At 42.4% G+C, this 22,253-nt stretch overlaps 1 protein-coding gene across 1 annotated transcript in view; it reads right to left on the bottom strand.

Moving 5' to 3' along the window:
* NANS (N-acetylneuraminate synthase) overlaps positions 1-17,684 on the bottom strand; it is a 31,683-nt gene extending 13,999 nt beyond the window's left edge. The window contains exons 1-2 of the mRNA XM_059925137.1: positions 17,460-17,684; positions 6,748-6,963 (exon numbers count right to left, since the gene is read on the bottom strand). Of these exons, the coding sequence (XP_059781120.1) occupies positions 6,748-6,963; positions 17,460-17,591 (348 nt within the window). The 5' untranslated portion in view covers positions 17,592-17,684. The remainder of the gene's footprint in view (positions 1-6,747; positions 6,964-17,459) is intronic.
* Between the last annotated feature and the right edge of the window lie 4,569 nt (positions 17,685-22,253).

Here is a 22,253-nt window from a genome sequence, read left to right as displayed (position 1 = left end):
TTTCCATGCCCTTTGCAGTCAGTTATTCCCACCTCAGCTGCCTCTTGGTGACCACTGATCTTACTTCTGTTCTAGTTTTGCCTTTTACAGAATGTCATAAAAATGAAAATGTTATAAAATGATAGCCTTTTGTGCCATTTTTTTTCAGTTAGCATAATGTTTTTGAGATTCATCCAGGTTGCTGCTTTTTTATTACAGAGCAGTAATCCATTGTATGAATAGACCACAGTCTGTCTATCCTTCATCAGTTGATGGACATTTTGGTTGTTTCCAGTTTTTGGCTATTAGGAGTAAAGCTGCTGTAAACGTTCATGGACAGGTCTTTGTGTGGACATGTACAGGCATAGCACGTTTTATTGCACTTTGCTTTATTGTATTTTGAAGATAATGCCTTCTGTTCTTTTTTTAACAAATTAAAGGTTTGTGGCAACCCTGTGTTGAGCAAGTCTATCAGAGCCATTTTCCCAACAGCATTTTTATTTCTTTGCTCATACCCTTTTTCTGTCCTGTCACATTTTCCCACGATTTTCCATTCTTCATCAAACCTAGCATAAAAATGCTCAGTTTTAGCCGCTTCTTAGGGTCTTCATTTTCTTATAAAGTTTTCCACATAAAACTTACATTAAATAAATTGTATGCTTTTCTCTCTTTTTTTTTAAATTGAAGTATAGTTGATTTACATTGTTGTGTTAGTTTCTGGTGTTCGGCAAAGTGATTCAGTTATTTTTATATATATCCTTTTCAGATTCTTTCCCATTATGGTTTATTACAGGATATTGAATATAGTTCCCTGTGCTGTACAGTAGGACCTTGTTGTTTATTTTATATATACTGGTTTGTATCTGTTAATCCCAAACTCTAATTTATCCCTCACTCTCCCTTTCCCCTTTGGTAACCATAAGTTTGTTTGTAAGTTCATTTGTAGCATTTTTTTTAGATTCCACATAGAAATGATATCATATATTTGTCTTTCTGTCTCTCTTCCTTCACTTAGTGTGATAATCTCTAGGTCCATCCAGTGTTGCTGCAAATGGCATTATTTCATTTCTTTTCATGGCTAAGTAACATTCCATTGTGTATATAATACCACATCTTCTTTATCCTTTCATCTGTTTATGGACATTTAGGTTGCTTCCATGTCTTAGCTATTGTAAATAGTGCTGCTATGAACATTGGGTGCATGTATCTTTTTGAATTAGAGTTTTCTCCAGATACATGCCCAAGAGTGGGATTGCTAGATCATATGGTAACTCTATTTTTAGTTTTTTGAGGAATCTCCATACTGTTCTCCATAGTGGCTGCACCAATTTACATTCCCACCAACAATGTTGGAGGGTTCCCTTTTCTCCACACCCTCTCCAGCATGTGTTATTTGTAGACTTTTTGATGATAGACATTCTGACTGGTGCAAGGTGATACCTCATGGTAATTTTGATTTGCATTTCTCTAATAAGTAGTGATGTTGAGCTTCTTTTCATGTGCCTGTTGGCCCTCTGTATGTCTTCTTTGGAGAAATGTCTATTTAGGTCTTCTGCCCATTTTTTGATTAGGTTGTTTTTTTTGATATTGAGTTATATGAGCTATTTGTACATTTTGGAAATTAATACCTTGTCAGTTGCATCATGTGCAAATATTTTCTCCCATATCTGTAGGTTGTCTTTTCGTTTTGTTTATGGTTTCCTTCGCCGTGCAAAAGCTTATAAATTTGCTATTATATATAGAATGGATAAACAACCAGGTCCTACTCTTATAGTACAGGGAACTGTATTCAATATCCTGTGATGAACCATAATGGAAAAGAATACGAAAAAGAATGTAAATATATATGTATGACTGAATCACTTTGCTGTACAGTAAAAATTAACATTGTAAATCAACTATATGTCAATAAAAATTTAAAAAAGAAAAAAAAACCACAATAAGATATCACTTCACACTCACTAGGATGTCTAGAATCAAAAAGACATGTAATAACAAATGTTGGTGAGGATGTAGAGAAATTGGAACCCTCATACATTGCTGGTGGGAATGTAAAATGGTGCAGCCACTTTGAAAAACAGTCTGGCAGTTTCTCGAAAAACATTAAACATGAGTTACCGTATAAACACCCAAGAGTAATGAAAATATGTTCATATAAAACATGTACATGGATGTTTGTGACAGCATTGCTCATACTATTCATACTAGCCAAAAAGTGGAAACAATCCAAATGTCCATCAACTAAGATGTGGATAAATAAAATGTAGTCTATCCATAAAATTGAATGGTATTCAGCAACAAAAAGGAATGAAATACTGACACATGCTACCACATAGATGAACCTTGAAAAAATGTTACCACGTGAAAGAAGCCAGACACAAAGGACCACATATTGTCTGATTCTATTTACGTGCAATGTCCAAAATAGGCAAAACTATAGAGATAGACAGGAGATGAGAGGTTGCCTAGGGTTGGGAGAATTGAGGGAATTGAGCAATGACTGCTAATGGGTATAGTTCTTCCTCTTGGGGTGATAAAAATGTTCTAAAATTGATTGTGGTGATGGTCACACACTCTTTGAATATACTAAAAACCAATGAATTGTACAATTTAATTGAGTGAACTGTATAGCATGTCAATAAAGCTGTTAATTAAACACTGGGAAACCAAAAAATTCATTTGACTTGCTCTATTGAGATATTCACTTTATTGAGATGGTCTGGAATTGAACCCGCAGTATCTTCGAGGTATGCCTGAATGCTTATTCCAAAGACAGTAGTACTAGGGATCCAAAATACTTCTGTACACTTCCTTGGAAATTCTCTCCAGAGCCTGTTTATGGGCCCTGCAAAAACTAATCTGCCTCAGAATGAACCTCCAGGGACTTGTCTGGTAGTCCAGTGGTTAAGACTCTGTGCTTCCACTTCAGGGGGCACGGGTTTGATCCCTGGTTGGGGAACTAAGATCCTGCATGCCGAGAGGTGCGGCCAAAAATTAAAAACAAAAAACCAAAAAAACGAATCTGCCTCATTAATGACTCGTTACCAAGTCGGTCAGATCAAAAGTTTCACCCAGGAATTTTAAGTCTATTCACGTTTGACCCAAGAACAATCAGTAGTTTCTTGAACCCAAACCAGCCCTCTCCAAAGACTAGGATTTAGCTGTCCCTGAGTGAATGAGTCCTACAGGCAGTTACCAAAGAGCAATCCCCAAAGGTTCTGAACCCACAGTACACGAAACGAGCATGGAATGAAAACTGTCATTTCTTGGGCATGACCTTCTTCCTATCAAGCTATTTCCTAAGCATGGACTATGGGTCAACACTGTGCCAGGACCTGGGTTCATGGTGGTGTCCATGCTCCTCAGGTCAAGCCTATCCCCTGGGTATTTTTATTTTTATTTATTTATTTTTAAAATAAATTTTTTATTTATTTATTTTTGGCTGCGTTGGGTTTTCGTTGGTGCACACGGGCTTTCTCTAGTTGCGGCGAGCGGGGGCTACGCTTTGTTGCGGTGCGCGGGCTTCTCATTGTGGTGGCTTCTCTTGTTGCGGAGCACGGGCTCTAGGCACGTGGGCTTCAGTAGTTGTGGCATGCAGGCTCAGTAGTTGTGGCTCGTGGGCTCTAGAGCGCAGGCTCAGTAGTTGTGGCACATGGGTTTAGTTGCTCTGCGGCATGTGGGATCTTCCCAGACCAAGGCTCGAACCCGTGTCCCCTGCATTGGCAGGCGGATTCTTAACCACTGTGCCACCAGAGAAGTCCACTTCTGGGTATTTTTAATCCACCCCCTTGCCCTTTACCTATGAGGAAACAGGCCCGAGAGATGCAAGAAGAGTATGGTCAGGAGGGCAGGCTCTAGAGTCACCTAGGGTGGAATCAGCCTCTGCTGATCAACAGCTACTGACAGCTAACCCGCTCCGTGCTCTAGCGTCCTCATCTGTAAAGTGGGGATAATAACTGTCCTATCTCAAGGGGTTGTTAAGAGGAGTAAATGAGCTGATACATTTAAAATGCCTAGCACAGAACCTGGCAGATCATAAACACTCAAGAAACATTGAAGATTCTTACTTTTAATTACTCAACTAGTTAATGGCAAGACCAGAAAAAACACCCAAGTCTTTCAGATCCCAAAGCCCACAGTCTTTTTTGCCTAACATTTTTGATTTACAGATCCTTTAAGGATCTGATAAAAGCCATCAACCCTCTCTTTTGTTTGGCTCACTTATTTACTTATTCACTCAACAAACATCTCCTGGGCACCTACTACATGCCAGGCACTGGGGATGCTGTGGGGTTAACAGCCTGGTGGAAAAGATCAATAGTTAGCAGTAATTACGGAAGTAAAGAAAACCGGGAGACAGGACTTCCCTGGTGGTGCAGTGGTTGGGAGTCTGCCAGCCAATGCAGGGGACACGGGTTCGAGTCCTGGTCCGGGAAGATCCCACATGCTGCGGAGCAACTAAGTCCGTGCGCCGCAACTACTGAGCCTGTACTCTGGAGCCTGCGAGCCACAACTACTGAAGCCCGTGCGCCGAGAGCCCGTGCTCTGCAACAAGAGAAGCCACCGCAATGAGAACAAAGAGTAGCCCCTGCTCACCGCAGCTAGAGAAACCCCGCATGCAGCAACGAAGACCCAATGCAGCCAAAAATAAATAAATAAATAAATAAATTTTTTAAAAAAGAAAACCAGGAGAACACAACAGAAGGAGGGGCCTGAACCAAGCAGGGGCACAGGAAGAATTTCCTGAGGAGGTACTATTTAAGATGGGATCAGAAAAATGCCCAGTAACCACTTTAGATAGGTTTTCCTAAAAATATGTCCCCTTTTCCCCAGGGCATCTCTTGGGCCCAAAGACTCTCCAGCCACCAACATCGAGAGTGGTGAAGAGCAGGGGGGAAGCCCAAAGGCTCTCCTGAGCTTTGGGAAGCCACACGCACCCGGACGGACGGCCAGGTGGCAGCTGAGGGACCGCAGAAAGCACACTGCACTAGGCATCAGATCTGCCCTCAAGACCCATTTCCCAGCTGTGTGACACTGTACAAACTTCCTGGCCCCTCTCAGTCTCCATTTCTTCATCTACAAAATGGGGCATAGTAGGGATAAGCTATATTACTATAAGCGGGCTACGGAACTGAAACCTGGACTTGTCAAGTTTCCCAGACACCTAGGTTCTCTGCTTCCCCCCCTTTTTTAAACCACCAATGGTTTAGGCTAGAGTTATGTTTCTTTTGACTCAATTTACAGACATATTTTAGGGTTGGAATAGTGACACAAAAGGTCAGAGGCCTAGAAAAGGAACTGGGCTCCCTTCAAATATTCTAGTTGACTAAAAGAATCCTAAGTGTTTCAAGAGCCTTTAAAATGTTGTTTCATCTAATGATCCATTTCTGCAAAGCTATCCTAAGGAAACAATTCAAAACACAGAAAGAAGATGGTCATCTCAGCATTATTTATAAGCACAAAAAACTGAAAGTAAAAACATAACCTCATGTTCAAACATAAAGAAACGGTTACATACATTATAAATCCTCAAAAGAAATACTACACCACCATTAATAACTTTCAGCACAAGATATGGAGAGTTACATGTCAATTATATCTCAATAAAGCTGGGAAAAAAAAAAAACAAGATATGGGTAAAAGCTGTGGATAATGTTAACTGGGAAAAGCATGCACGGAACTAAACAGTCACAAATATAACAACTAGGCAATAAAATATGCATATAAAACAACTTCAGGAGGAAATATATAAAAAGAGCTGCCAGGGACTTCCCTGGTGGCGCAGTGGTTAAGAAGCTGCCTGCCAATGCAGGGGACATGGGCTCCAGCCCTGGTCCGGGAATATCCCACATACCACGGAGCAATTAAGCCCGTGCGCCACAACTACTTAGCCTGCGCTCTAGAGCCCGCGAGCCACAACTACTGAGCCCATGTGCCACAACTACTGAAGCCCGCGTGCCTAGAGCCAGTGCACTGCAACAAGAGAAGCCACCGCAATGTGAAGCCCGCACACCGCAACAAGAGTAGCCCCCGCTCACTGCAACTAGAGAAAGCCCGCGCGCAGCAACAAAGACCCAAAGCAGCCAAAAATAAATAAATTAATTAACTGATTAAAAAAAAAAAAAGAGCTGCCATATAGAGATTATGGGTCAGTTTTTCTCCCTTTTTTCTGTTTTCTAAACTTTCTGTGACATTGTATTATTTTTATAATTAAAAAAAATTTTTATATTCGAAAAAAGAGCACGTAAAGGAGTCTTGAGGCAAGTCACAGAGCAGATGGAACCCAAGACCTGGCACCAGCTGGACTCTTCCAGTATGTCAGCATGGCCATCCTGTGTGCCACTCCCTTCTGAATGATGCAATGCCACCTCACCCAGATAAGCCACAGCCACTCAGCAAGGGGAGGACTCCAGTCAGAACTGAGGTTTCCTGAGTCCAGGCCACTTTCCACTGGGAGAAAACTGGCCCAGTGGGGCATCTCCCACAGGCTTGAGGGACTCTGGGGTTCCAGGGTGGCTGGCCCCTACTCCCAGAGACAGCCTGCTTTGAAAACTATGGTTCTCTGTGTCACTGGGCCTCTGATCCCCCTGGCCTCCTGTTTAGTTGGGCATTTATCTTGTTAATGCTATGGGGAACTCTAGGTCCAGAAAGCACAAAAAAGTCTAAAGTGAGCAAGGGCTGGAGCTGGCTCTAAGCCAAAGCCACAGGGCTACCTGAAGTCCCCTAGGTCTGCTACAATGGCAAATAACAGCGTGGCGGAGGGCTCACCTCATCCATGCCGGAGGCAGTGAAGAAGATGCCAACCTCCTCGGCATATTTCTGCAGCTCCTTGTACTGGGCGTGGCTGAATTCCAGGTGGCGTTTGTGCTCCCCGTATGTCTTCCCCCAGGAATGCTTCGAAGTATACGGCCTCTCCAAGGCTTTCCGATTAAACTTATACTCCAGCTCACTCTTCTGGAACTTGGCACAGTCAGCGCCACACTCCTGCAACACACATTAGGGCTCCTTTAATGACCCAGCATGGATTCTGAGAGCCAAGAGAAGTGTTGGGGCAACTGCTATGAAATTATTATCTTTAAAAATAACATCAATTGACAGACGCATTAAGAACTCCCAAAGAAGAGAAACAGGAAAAGCAAGGACGTCTCAAAGGAATAAAAGGGTGGGGATAGGGGTTCTGCTCTATTTTTCCCTCTTAAAATGTAAAAAAAAAAGGGGCTGCTTTGTTTTGCATTATAATATTAAAAATAATTAAACAAACAGTCAAAGAAGATTTTAAGTTGTGTAACTTGGCAGAGGATATGAGAACTGGGCCAGAATTTAGGGGAAAAAGTCAGAATCTGATTTAACTCTGACTCTCTTGGATAAGTCACTTCCTATCTCTGGACTCAGTTTCTCCGTCTATACAAATGGCCATTTGGACTAGCTCTAGGACCTGTAACTTTCTGAGGAGCCCCTGATGGGGGTGGGAAACAAAGGAACAACTGTGTTTTTAGCTGTTCTGCACATGTGCTTTTCTGCATGGCATCTCGTTTGAACAAGAAGTTCTGGGGCAAAAGCAAGCAAACTTAGAAATGCCCCAGCTTTACTTAACAGAAGCTATAATATTAAAGCTGGATTGTCTGACTATAAAAGCTATAATTTTACTGCCAGTCAGCCTCCAATCTTTCAAAATTGTTTTTTAAAACCACTCAACAGATAGATAAAGGAAAGCTCTCTAAAGTCTCAGCTCGCTGACATTTCTGTAGACACAGAGGTCTTCATGCTGCTGGAAACCTCAGCTCCAGAAATGCCTGTGCTGAGAGTGCTTCTCCCACTCCTGGAAAAATCAAAAGATGGCACAGTCAGGACTTGATGCTGGACAGAAGTTCAGAGAGCATTAGACCTGAAAGTGACCTTGGGCAACAGAGTCCTCATTGTCTAGATGAAGATCCCAAGGCCTAGAGTGACCTGACCAAAGCTGCACAGTGAGTCTCTGGCAGAGCTGGCCAGAGGGCTTTCCTGAAGGCCGCAGAACGTGATCTTCACAGAGCACTGCTTCCTTCCCTTTGCTTCTCACCTCTGTCTAAAGAAGTAGACTTACCCTCAAGAAGTTAAAAAGTTTGTCTCCACCTAGGCAAGTAGTAAAGTGAAGTGAAGTAAAACAGCAGAAAGTACTAATGATAAGAGATAAGATAAAGTTCTACCACATTCCACATGACAGCAGTTGTATGGGGAGGACAGCAGGTTCCTCCTCTTCTTTTCTCAGCTTCTTTCCTAAATATGACAAATTTCTTTAACTGTTTAATGCTATGGTCAACTCTTGGTTCAGAAAACACAACCACTGTCACTGTTTTACCATAATGCTGATGGTTTCTTTGCTCACGCTTTTATTGATTCTCTACTGGTAAAAAGCAAGCTACAGAATGAGCCAAGGTGTGATGTGCCCTTTGCATCAAAATTTGAGAGTTAAAAGTATATTCAATCAGCAAATTTCTAATTGTAACACAGTTATATTTTTATACATATTATATAATTATAATAACATTTTGTTGTAATAAAATAAAAATAATTGGGTGAACAAAGAAAAGAACAAAGGGTGTCACTCATCATCCAATTATACAAAGGCTTAAGTTGCAACCCACTGTAGTCACCCACAGAGAGTGAGTCCTAAGAGGAACTCAGGATAGAAAAAACAGGATGAGGGATTCTGTGCTTTGGATAAAAAGCCCCCAGAGGAGCTTCTGGGTTGGTGAACACGTGGAGGTGCTGGGAGAGTGGTGCGCCTGGAGAAGTCATGGGAAGGCTGCTCCCATTCCCCGTGCCTTGCCCTATGCATCCCTTTCATCTGGCTGTTCCTGAGTTATATCATTTTATGATCCACTGCGGATCTACCATGTGGCTGACAGGGTCTTGGTGCTCCAGCCGGGTGTCAGGCCTGAGCCTCTGAGGTGGGAGAGCCGAGTTCAGGACATTGGTCCACCAGAGACCTCCTGGCCCCATGTAATATCAAACGGCAAAAGCTCTCTCAGAGATCTCCATCTCAACGCTAAGACCCAGCTCCACTCAACGACCAGCAAGCTCCAGTGCTGGACGCCCTATGCCAAACAACTAGCCAGAGAGTAACACAACCCCACCCATTAGCAGAGAGGCTGCCTAAAGTCATACTAAGTTCACAGATACCCCAAAACACACCACCAGATGTGGTCCTGCCCACCAGAAATACAAGATCCTGCCTCATCCTCCAGAACACAGGCACCAGTCCCCTCCACCAGGAAGCCTACACAACCCACTGAACGAACCTTACCCACTGGGGGCAAACACCAAAAACAACAGGAACTATGAACCTGCAGCCTGCAAAAAGGAGACCCCCAAACACAGTAAGTTAAGCAAAATGAGAGGACAGAGAATTACACAGAAGATGAAGGAGCAAGGTAAAAACCAACTAGACCAAACAAATGAAGAGGAAATAGGCAGTCTACCTGAAAAAGAATTCAGAGTAATGATAGTAAAGATGATCCAAAATCTTGGAAATAGAATGGAGAAAATACAAGAAATGTTTAACAAGGACCTAGAAGAACTAAAGAGCAAACAATGATGAACAACACAATAAATGAAATTAAAAATTCTCCAGAAGGAATCAATAGCAGAATAACTGAGGCAGAAGAACGGATAAGTGACCTGGAAGATAAAATAGTGGAAATAACTACTACAGAGCAGAATAAAGAAAAAAAAATTTAAAGAATTGAGGACAGTCTCAGAGACCTCTGGGAGAACATTAAACACAACAACATTCGAATTATAGGGGTCCCAGAAGAAGAAGAGAAAAAAAAAAGGGACTGAGAAAATATTTGAAGAGATTATAGTTGAAAACTTCCCTAATATGGGAAAGGAAATTGTCAATCAAGTCCAGGAAGCACAGAGAGTCCCATACAGAATAAATCCAAGGAGAAACACGCCAAGGCACATATTAATCAAACTATCTAAAATTAAATACAAAGAAAAAATATTAAAAGCAGCAAGGGAAAAACAACAAATAACATACAAGGGACTCTCCATAAGGTTAACAGCTGATCTTTCAGCAGAAACTCTGCAAACCAGAAGGGAGTGGCAGGACATATTTAAAGTGATGAAAGAGAAAAACCTACAACCAAGATTACTCAACCCAGCAAGAATCTCATTCAGATTCGACAGAGAAATTAAAACCTTTACAGACAAGCAAAAGCTAAGCGAATTCAGCACCACCAAACCAGCTTTACAACAACTCCTAAAGGAAGTTCTCTAGGCAGGAAACACAAGAGAAGGAAAGGACCTACAATAACAAACCCAAAACAATTAAGAAAATGGTAATAGGAACACACATATCGATAACCACCTTAAATGTAAATGGATTAAACGCTCCAACCAAAAGACATAGACTGGCTGAATGGATACAAAAACAAGACCTGTATATATGCTGTCTACAAGGGACCCACTTCAGACCTAGGGACACATACAGACTGAAAGTGAGGGGATGGAAAAAGATATTCCATGCAAATGGAAATCAAAAGAAAGCTGCAGTAGCAATTCTCATATCAGGCAAAATAGACTTTAAAATAAAGACTATTAAAAGAGACAAAGAAGGACACTACATAATGATCAAGGGATCAATCCAAGAAGAAGATATAACAATTGTAAATATTTATGCACCCAACATAGGAGCACCTCAATACATAAGGCAAATGCTAACAGCCATAAAAGGGGAAATCGACAGTAACACAATTATAGTAGGGGACTTTAACACCCTACTTTCAATGGACAGATCATCCAAAATGAAAATAAATATGGAAACACAAGCCTTAAATGTTACATTAAACAAGATGGACTTAACTGATATTTATAGGACATTTCATCCGAACACAACAGAATACACTTTCTTCTCAAGTGCTCATGGAACATTCTCCAGGATAGATCATATCTTGGGTCACAAATCAAGCCTTGGTAAATTTAAGAATATTGAAATCATATCAGCTATCTTTTCTGACCACAACACTATGAGACTAGATATCAATTACAGGAAAAAATCTGTAAAAAATACAAACACATGGACGCTAAACAATACACTACTAAATAACCAAGAGATCACTGAAGAAATCAAAGAGGAAATCAAAAAATACCTAGAAACAAATGACAATGAAAACACGACGACCCAAAACCTATGGGATGTAGCAAAAGCAGTTCTAACAGGGAAGTTTATAGCAATACAATCCTACCTCAAGAAACAAGAAACATCTCAAATAAACAACCTAACCTTACACCTAAAACAATTAGAGAAAGAAGAACAAAAAACTCCCCAAACTTAGCAGAAGGAAAGAAATCATAAAGATCAGATCAGAAATAAATGAAAAAGAAATGAAGGAAACAATAGCTAAGATCAATACAACTAAAAGCTGGTTCTTTGAGAAGATAAACAAAAATGATAAACCACTAGCCAGACTCATCAAGAAAAAAAGGGAGAAGACTCAAATAAATAGAATTAGAAATGAAAAAGAAGAAGTAACAACTGACACTGCAGAAATACAAAGGATCAGGAGAGATTACTACAAGCAACTATATGCCAATAAAATGGACAAACTGGAAGAAATGGACACATTCTTATAAAAGCACAACCTCCCGAGACTGAATCAGGAAGAAATAGAAAATATAAACAGACCAATCACAAGCACTGAAATTGAAACTCTGATTAAAAATCTTCCAAAAAAAAAGCCCAGGACCAGATGGCTTCACAGACAAATTCTATCAAACATTTAGAGAAGAGCTAACACCTATCCTTCTCAAACTCTTCCAAAATATAGCAGAGGGAGGAACACTCCCAAACTCATTCTACGAGGCCACCATCACCCTGATACCAAAACCAGACAAAGATGTCGCAAAGAAAGAAAATTACAGGCCAATATCACTGATGAACATAGATGCAAAAATCCTCAACAAAATACTAGCAAACAGAATCCAACAGCACATCAAAAGGATCATACACCACGATTAAGTGGGGCTTATCCCAGGGATGCAAGGATTCTTCGATATATGCAAATCAATCAATGTGATAAACCATATTAACAAATGAAGGAGAAAAACTGTATGATCATCTCAATAGATGCAGAAAAAGCTTTTGACAAAATTCAACACCCATTTATGAGAAAAACTCTCCAGAAAGTAGGCATAGAGGGAGCTTACCTCAACATAATAAAGGCCATATATGACAACCCCACAGCCAACATCGTTCTCAATGGTGAAACACTGAAACCATTTCCACTAAGATCAGGTACAAGACAAGGTTGCCCACACTCACCACTATTATTCAACATAGTTTTGGAAGTTTTAGCCACAGCAATCAGAGAAGAAAAAGAAATAAAAGGAATCCAAATTGGAAAAGAAGTAAAACTGTCACTGTTTGCAGATGACATGATACTATACATAGAGGATCCCAAAGATGCTACCAGAAAACTACTAGAGCTAATCAATGAATTTGGTAAGGTAGCAGGATACAAAATTAATGCACAGAAATCTCTTGCATTCCTATACACTAATGACGAAAAATCTGAAAGAGAAATTAAGGAAACACTTCAATTTACCATTGCAACAAAAAGAATTAAATACCTAGGTATAAACCTACCTAAGAAGACAAAAGACCTGTATGCAGAAAACTATAAGATACTGATGAAAGAAATTAAAGATGATACAAACAGATGGAGAGATATACCATGTTCTTGGATTGGAACAGTCAACATTGTGAAAATGACTCTACTACACAAAGCAATCTACACATTCAATGCAATCCCTATCAAACTACCAATGGCATTTTTCACAGAACTAGAACAAAAAATTTCACAATTTGTATGGAAACACAAAAGACGTGGAATAGCCAAAGCAACCTTGAGAAAGAAAAACGGAGCTGGAGGAATCAGGCTCCCTGACTTCAAACTATGCTACAAAGCTACAGTAATCAAGACAATATGGTACTGGCACAAAAACAGAAATATAGATCAATGGAACAGGATAGAAAGCCCAGAGATAAACCCACACACATATGGTCACCTTATCTTTGATAAAGCAGGCAAGAATATACAATGGAGAGAAGACAGCCTCTTCAATAAGTGGTGCTGGGAAAACTGGACAGCTACATGAAAAAGAATGAAATTAGAACACTCCCTAATTCCATACACAAAAATAAACTCAAAATGGATTAAAGACCTAAATGTAAGGCCAGACACTATCAAACTCTTAGAGGAAAACATAGGCAGAACACTCTATTACATACATCACAGCAAGATCCTTTTTGACCCACCTCCTAGAGAAATGAAAATAAAAACAAAAATAAACAAATGGGACCTAATGAAACTTAAAAGCTTTTGCACAGCAAAGGAAACGATAAACAAGATGAAAAGACAACCCTCAGAATGGGAGAAAATATCTACAAACGAAGCAACTGACAAAGGATTAATCTCCAAAATTTACAAGCAGCTCATGCAGCTCAATATCAAAAAAACAAACAACCCAATCCAAAAATGGGCAGAAGACCTAAATAGACATTTCTCCAAAGAAGATATACAGATTGCCAACAAAGACATGAAAGGATGCTCAACATCACTAATCATTAGAGAAATGCAAATCAAAACTACAATGAGGCATCACCTCACATCAGTCAGAATGGCCATCATCAAAATATCTACAAACAACAAATGCTGGAGAGGGTGTGGAGAAAAGGGAACCCTCTTGCACTGTGGGTGGGAATGTAAATTGATACAGCCACTATGGAGAACAGTATGGAGGTTCCTTAGAAAACTAAAAATAGAATTAACATACAACCCAGCAATCCCACTACTGGGCATATACCCTGAGAAAACCATAATTCAAAAAGAGTCATGTACCACAATGTTCATTGCAGCTCTGTTTACAATAGCCAGGACATGGAAGCAACCTATGTGTCCATCAACAGATGAATGCATAAAGAAGATGTAGCACATATATACAATGTAATATTACTTGGCCATAAAAAGAAACGAAATTGAGTTATTTGTAGTGAGGTGGATGGACCTAGAGACTGTCAAACAGAGTGAAGTAAGTCAGAAAAAGAAAGACAAATACCGTATGCTAACACATATATACGGAACAAAAAAAAAAAAAAATTGGTTCTGAAGAACCTAGGGGCAGGACGGGAATAAAGACACAGACGTAGAGAATGGACTTGAGGACATGGGGAGGGGGAAGGGTAAGCTGGGACGAAGTGAGAGAGTGCTGTGGACATATATACACTACCAAATGTAAATAGATAGCTAGTGGGAAGCAGCCACATAGCACAGGGAGATCAGCTCGGTGCTTTGTGACCATCTAGAGGGGTGGGATAGGGAGGGTGGGAGGGAGACGCAAGAGGGAGGAGATATGGGGAATATATGTTTATGTATAGCTGATTCACTTTGTTATACAGCAGAAACTAACACACAATTGTAAAGCAATTATACTCCAATAAAGATGTTAAAAAAAAAAAAAAATGCCCCCCGATAGTTAAGATGCATGTCTCAGGAAAAATTTTAATGACCCCAGATTCTTGCATTTTCCCATACATAGAAAAGCACTAAACTCATTAACTTGAGATATCTGTTCTTTGTGATTAGCAGTACTTTTTTTACCAAGATTCATGCTTGATTACATGTATTTCCTAGCCAAAAAATCCATATATATGTATACTGGCTTCTCCCCTACCTCTTTGGAGCAGTTTCTCAGATCTGAGAGACTGTATCCTGGGCTATAGTCCTCACTATAAAACTTAACTCACAACTCTTGTGTTGAGCATTTTTATTTTGGTCAACAATTGAATGAACTGCCAATTAAAGAAGGTCATTTGCCACCTGGTTCTACAAGAATTAAGTCACTAGCCACTGCAGTTGCTGACCTTCAACATATCCTGAAAGTAATTCAGGGTAGAGATCAGGAATGAGGCTCTCTGTGCTCCAGGAAAACTGGCAGAACAGGCCTTTAGACAGTTAAGTATTTGTAAGAGAAATTTTTTATAAACCTGGATTCTTGAATCTTCCCATACTTAGAAAAGCACCAAAACCATTAACTAAGATATCTGTTCCTCGTGACTAGCAGCAACCTTCCACAGAGATGTGTGCTTGATTACAGGTTCCCTTCGCCAAAATCACATATCTACTTACCTCCCTCCTCACCTCTTCAGAACAGTTTCTCAGAGGCTGTCTCCCTGGTTATAGTCCTCAGTATGACACTGAATAAACTCAACTCACAGCGCTTATACTGTGCGTTTTTTTTCCAAGTTGACAGTACTCAACTTTTAATATTGTAAACATATTTGGTACATGAACAAGCCAGCTTGTACATAATATACTCTGGATAACTAAACTTGGAAATGTGACTCCATTTGGCAAGAAAAAAAAATCCTAAAATATAAGGATTTCAAAAGATTCCATTGCTTTAAGTTTAAAAATAAAGATACATACATATTATAAAACAAGTGAAACTGAAGCCTAGAGAGGAAAAGACCAAGATTATCCAGCTGCCCAAGATTATTCAGCTAGTAAATGGTATCATGACTCCAGTCCAGCGCTCTTTCCACTATAACACAACCTCAAACTCTTCATTCTCCTCCCCCGGGGAAAACTATCCTTCACAATTAAAACAGGAAGAAGAAAAAAAACCACTGTAACTTTGTTTCTATGGCTTCACTATTTCTAGGTATTTTTACAACTTCAGCATTCAGAGTTGACACCTCCAAAATAAGGTTGTTTCCTAAATTAAGAGCCGAAGTCTCCCCCTAGAAAACAATGTTACAGTACAAAGGCTGGAGCCCTGTGTCTAAGAGCAAAGCTCTGAAATACATGAATTACTAGCTGTGGGCCCTCAGACAAGTCACTGATCTTCTCTGAGCCTTTAAAATGAAACCCACAGCATCTATTCCACTGTGTTGTTGTAGGAATTAAATGAGATGGTGCATTTAAAGCACTTGGCCCAGTAAGCACTCAAAAATGTTAGCAATTGTTACTCTTTAAAGGTATTTTATTTTTTACATTCTGTAAGTGATAACAGAGTATTTGTTTTTCTCTGACTTATTTCACTAAGCATAATATCCTCCAGGTCCACCCACATTGTTGTAAATGGCAGAATTTCATTCTTTTTATGCTTGAATAATATTCCATTGAGTATATCAACCACATCTTCTTTATCTATTCGTCTGTTGATGGACACTTAGGTTGCAAATAGACTCACGGATCTAGAGAACAAACTAATGGTTACCAGTGGGGAGAAGTAAGGGGGAGAGGTAAGATAGGAGTGGGGGATTAAGAAGCACCATCTACTATGTATAAAATAAATAAGCAACAAGGATGTATTGTACAGCACAGGGAAACATAGCCATTATTTTGCAGTAACTTTAAATGGAGTATAATCTATAAAAATATTGAATCACTATGTTGTACACCTGAAACCAATGTTATTGCAAATCAATTATACTTCAATGAAAAAGTAAATAAAATTTAAAAATAAAAGTATTTTTATGATTCAGTAGGCTTCCATAAAAGCAGAGTTAGTCCTGAAGGAGTAACAGAAAACCTAATCATGAATGACTGAGTGAACAGCACTGACTGAAGGGAAGTGAAAGGAAAAAAGATGGAGTGAGCTATCGCTAAACCAAGGAATCACAGCGCAGACTTATAGTGGGCCCGGGGTCACAATGAAGAACATGACAGGCCTCCTCTTCAGAGGGCTCACAGTCTAACAGAGAGAGAAGTTTAAACAGACAGTGACAATACAATTCGATGGGAACAATTACAGGAGCCCAGATTTGCAGGGAGGGATTGGAGGAAGTATCCAAAGAGAGAGCATAAATGTTCATTAACGTCATATCACTAACAACCAACATGTATTGAGTCCTATTTGCCAAGTACTGTACTAAGAGCTTTACACGAGTTATCTCACTTGATCCTCACAACTCTGAGGTAAGTACAAGGAATGGCAGGTGAGAGAGACAACAGCAAATTTCAGGAACTTCCTGGTAGTAATTCATTGTCGCTGGAAGATGTCAGAGATTAAAAAAAAAAAAAAAAAAGGCAAGAAGGGGCCAGGTCATTAAGGTCTTGAAGGCTTTATTAAAGGGTTTCGACTCCACCCGCGGCCAGTGGGAAGCCACTGAAGGTGCCAGGCGGCTGATCAAATCTGTGTTTCAGAAAGATCATTCTGCCACCAGAAGGGAGCGAGAGAGGTGGGAGTAAGGGGGTGGGGGGCAGATGCAGTAATGCAAACAAATCAGGATGGTGGTGGAGGGATGAAGAGGATTCGAAACGTTTGGAAATGGATCCGGCGAGCTGGACGGCAGGCCGGACGCAGGGCACCGAGAGGCAGAGGAAGGATGGCCCCAGCTCTGCGCAGCCCTGCCCCACCCCTGCCCAGGCCGGTCTTCCCCAGGCCCCGCCCCCCGCTCGGCGCCCGGGTACTCTAGACAGTCCCCTCACCTTGGCCATGCGGATCATGCGCTTGGCCACGTCCAGGTCGCCCTGGTGGTTCTGGCCGATCTCGGCAATGATGAAGCATGGGTGCTGCCCGCCCACCCAGCGCCCGGGACACAGCTCCAGCTCCAGCGGCATGGCAGCGGCTCGCGCTTCCGCGCCGCACCACCCGTCACGGTGCCGCCGCCGCCGCCGCCGCCTTGGTCGTTTCGGTCAGCAGCCCAGCCCGGCCTACACACCGGCCCCGCCACGTCAGCCCGCGGCCACCGCGCAGCCAATCCTCGAGCGCCGCCTCGCTCCAGAGAGCCAATCAGGTCAGGGGGCGGAGCCACCCTCTAGAGGAGAGGTGCGGCGGGAAGAGGAAGCCCCGCGCACTTCTCGGGAGCTGGGCTTGTGGCTCACAGCCGGAGGCGTGACCTCTGGCGGCCGTAGGGTCTCTGCGTTCACCCGTGAGCAGACATTCCCCGAAGGAGGCTGACGGCTGGGTGCCTTCGGCGTGGAGAGAGTGCGCACCCTACAGTGTAATGGAAAACACGGATTCTGGAGTTAGAATTACAGAGCTGGTTCGAGCCCAGCCCATGCCACTAACCAGCTCTTGATCCTGAATACCTTAGTCTTTCTGAGTTTTATTTTCCTTTTTCTCTGAAATGGGAAAATTATAAAGACCCCACCTCTTAAGGTTCGTGAGATGATGTATAGAACACCCTAATCACAGTACTTGGCCTGTAGTAAGCTTTCAATAAGTGGTTGCCAGTCCTATTATAGGAGAGGCAACAAGTTCAAAAAGTTCACTGACTTGTCCAAAGCCATCCAGAAAGCCGTGTTGGAGCTGGGATTAGGACCCTGGACTGCCTCCTAGCCTAGGGTTCTTGCAATACACTATACTGGGTTACAGACAAAGCTGAGAAATAAGAACCAGTTTGAAGGAAGAAATAACACTTGATTTCCAGCTTGACTTTCAGAACTAATGAGCAAAGTAACAATAACAGAAAGGAGAGGAGGAGGCACTTCTGGGTGGAAGGGAGAAGGGTAGGTTTGGGACACATTGGTGTAAATATGCAGGTGAAACTGCCCACCAGGCAGGAGGAGAGGCAGGTCTGAAGCTCAGAGTGGAGGTCTGGGCTGGAGAGAGAGATCTGGGAGCCATTTTGAGGAAAGCCTGAGGATGGGTTTGACTCCTGAAGGAGAGAGTGTGCAGAGGGATGAGCAGTGGGGAGGTGAGCCTTGTGCAGCCGTCCTGGAAGGACAGAGAACCAGGGTGTGTCCTGAGGAGGAGAGACCCACAGATTCGAAGGCCCAGAGCAGTGCAGGAGAATGAGGAGCAAGAACTTGGGGGGAACATGGGGGCAGGGGGACCACTGGAGACAGCAGATTTGGTGGTGAAATGGATTTGGTGGCCAAAGGAAGATGAAGGAACACAGGAGGCAAAAATAGACCTTTTCTTGGCAAAGTTCAGTTGTTAAAAACAGACGGAAAATGGACCATGGGCTAGAGGGGGGTCCCAAAGTTGAGAGGTTCTGAAGAAGTGCAAGTGTGGAGGCCAGGAGGAAGCAACCAAAGGACAAGGAGATTGCAGCAGGGTTCTGCGATATGTCTAGACTAGATGCCATGTGCTTTATGTCTCTCAAGTTTAAATGGCCTTTCACACCTGGGTAAGGCTGAGCAACAGGACCTGATTACAGAGAAAATTAAACCCAGCACTAAAGTAACTCAGTCACTTGGGGCTAAAGAAAACCATCATGGTTTTGAATAATTCGTAAATAAGTGGAAATTAAGTTTAAAGGAAAAAAAAGAAATCGCATTTAAAAATATGATCATCCCACACAAGCAAATTAGGCTGTTGTTATTTGTGGTTAAATAGGGACTTTCAATAAATTAAAGCAGGTACTTATTTAGTACCTACCACAAAAAAGGAGGAAAGTGTACAATTTTTCTTCTACTCTTGTTCTTGATTTTAAAGCCAGTTTCCAGTGCTTTCTGTTGCTTTTTCTGCTTGGATAATGAATCAGTGTTCAATCTGTCGAAATGGATGAGAACATGTGGGAAGGTCTTTAAAAACAAATTAAAACCAATGAGGGATCTTTTTTTTTTTTGGCAGGAGAGGGCAAGGAAGAACTTAATTTTGGAGAAACTAGGGTACCCAGAGTGCTGGGTCATGAGGGTCAAGGTCGAGGATTGGACCCAGTTCCTAGAGCTCAGACCCTGGGGCCTGGGACCCCAGTGGCTAGTTTGACTGTGCTCAGCCCCTCCTGCAGTTGATTCCCGCAAAGCCTCCTCCAGCCTAGGACTCCTGCCTAATTTTTTGCCACTCTGTACTCTAGTTACACTGAACTATTTTTGAGTTCCCCTAAAGGATCATGTTCTCTCTACTCCAGGCCTTGGCACAGGCAGATTCCTAAGCCTGCACACTCCCTCCTCCCCTACACCCACCACGCTGAGCCCTGCCTTCTGCAGGTCCTTCTGCAAGTCCTTCAGGGTAGAAGTCACCTCCTCTCAGGACCTTCTCTGATCTCCCCAACGACCTTCTCTGGACTCCCACAGGACCCTCTTTTGGCCCAATTACTACCCTTCATGGTGACTCCCTCTTTTCTTGTCTGTCATTCTCTCTAGACTGTGAGCTCCTCTGGGTTGGAACCATCTGGAGCACCTACTCAGCACTAAACCCAGGGCAAAGCCCTAGGGACACCATGGTGAACAAACAAGAAGTCCAGGCCTCTGCCCTTATGTGGCTTAGAGCCTTGTACTATAACTGTGTCCTCCAGGACAAAGAGCTCCTTGAGAGCAGGGCCTGAACTGTTCCCTACTATATCCGTAGCACCAAGCACAGAACTTAACACTTTGTAGGTGCCAATAAACATTTTCTGAACGGCCAAGTGCAGAAAAGGAAAGATGACAGCGAGGACTGAGTCATAACTGACTTCATACATTTACTCCTCAGGCCACATTCAGCCTCTTAGGTGAACATGACTGTTCCCTGAAGTCAGCTTTCTGGAAAGTTCCTCTGAGGAAGAAGTGAAGTATTAATGCACCCAAGCTCCCCGACCCCAGCCACCGAGGACCTGCCCTGGTGTCAAGTGCCCCAGGTTCTCAGCTGTTCCATTTATAGGCACCCTTGATGGTCACACCCTGACCTACACCCACTTCCTGCTTCTTCAACCTTGGTCCTCATTCCTGGAACATAAGCATGATTTTTATACTGTCCCTGAGCGAACAAGCCCACAATCACACCTGGGGCAGTTTGGGAGGTGAAAGTCACCTCATACTGTCTCTGTGGAAGGATTTTTGACCTGGGATACACAACTTACCTGCCTCCATTTTCCAAATGCTACCTCACTCACCCATCCAGCAAATAATTTCTGCATGCCAGGCACCCTGCCAAGCACCAGGAATAGAAAGGGGAATGAAGAGTGTGGTCCTCTTCCTGTAAACTGTATTTTACAGTAAATGTAGTTTACGACAAAAGTAAACTGTTCACGCACTGCTATAAAATCATGGACAATAATAACGAGGGCAACGAAGGAAACAAATTGAGTGCTGTGTGTGACTAACAAGGGGGCCTTCTTTACACGGGTGGTCAGGAAGTGTCTTTCTGAAGAGTCGACAGTGAAGCTGAGACCCCTATCCCAAATTCCTTCCAAATGATAATAATCTATTCCCACTCTGGCCCCCAAAGGAGGTTGAAACAGTATAGTGTCGTGAAAAAATCACAGGGTTTGGAATAAGTCAGGCCTGGGTTCCACTCCCAGCTGTGTTCCTTCCTGCTAAGGAACTTCTCAACTTCCAGCCAATGGAAACAACCACCACCAGAGGCCGTAGTGAGGACCATAGGAAATGAGGGGTGTGAGACCTCTAACAGCCTGGACCTGCGGCCCAAGGTTCTTGCCCCAGATACTTAGGGAGAAAGAAGTCTCATCCTGAGCTCCTGCTCCCTGGCTGCTTCCACTGCCTGTGGCCTGGAGGACCTTCCCTGTCCTCATACCTCGTCTTGACAGTCTCTGCCTGTCACCAGCCTCATCTCCTCCTCATCCCCCACCACAACCCCCTGTCTGGCAGGTCCTGCCCCCCCCATCCCCAGTTAAGACAATGGGTCTAGGGAATTCCCTGGCGGTCCAGTGGTTAGGGCTCGGTGCTCTCACTGTGGTGGCCTGGGTTCAATCCCTGGTCGGGGAACTAAGATCCCTCAAGCTGTGTGGCGTGGCCAAAATAAAGACAGTGAGTCTACGTTGTCTCCACCTCCTCCTATCACTCTTAACTTCCAAGAGTCTCCAAAGCTTTAACAACTTTCACTCTTCTCCCTTAAGCTGTCCTTGGGAATATCGTCCATTCACAGAGCTTCAAGATGTATGTTTTCATGGGTGACTCCCAGATATTCATCACCAACCCCGGTCTGACTGCTCTTCTGGTTGCCTGCTCAGCTCACAACCATCTCTAGAAACAGCCCCAGTACATCAGAACGCCCCATAGCAACCTGGTCTCAAACATGTGATACTGCCAACCTGAGGCCAACCAGATTGATCCAGACATGTATTAAAAGATAATATTCCAACTGATAAGCACATGAAAAGATGCTCAACATCATTAACCATCAGGAAAATGCAAATCAAAGCTACAATGAGATTCCACCTCACACTCAGTAGGATATCTAGAATTAAAAAGACAGATAATAACAAGGATGTGGAGAGATTGGAAACCTCATACACTGCTGATGGGATATAAAATGGTGCAGCCGCTTTGGGAAACAATCTGGCAGTTCTTCAAAAGGTTAAACATGGCATTACCATATGACTCGGCAATTCCACT

This window comes from Balaenoptera ricei, chromosome 6 (assembly GCF_028023285.1).
Source record: "Balaenoptera ricei isolate mBalRic1 chromosome 6, mBalRic1.hap2, whole genome shotgun sequence".
Taxonomy (NCBI): Eukaryota; Metazoa; Chordata; class Mammalia; order Artiodactyla; family Balaenopteridae; genus Balaenoptera; species Balaenoptera ricei.
The sequence above is the reverse complement of the archived record's forward strand: the minus strand, read 5'-3'. Positions and strand labels throughout refer to the sequence as shown.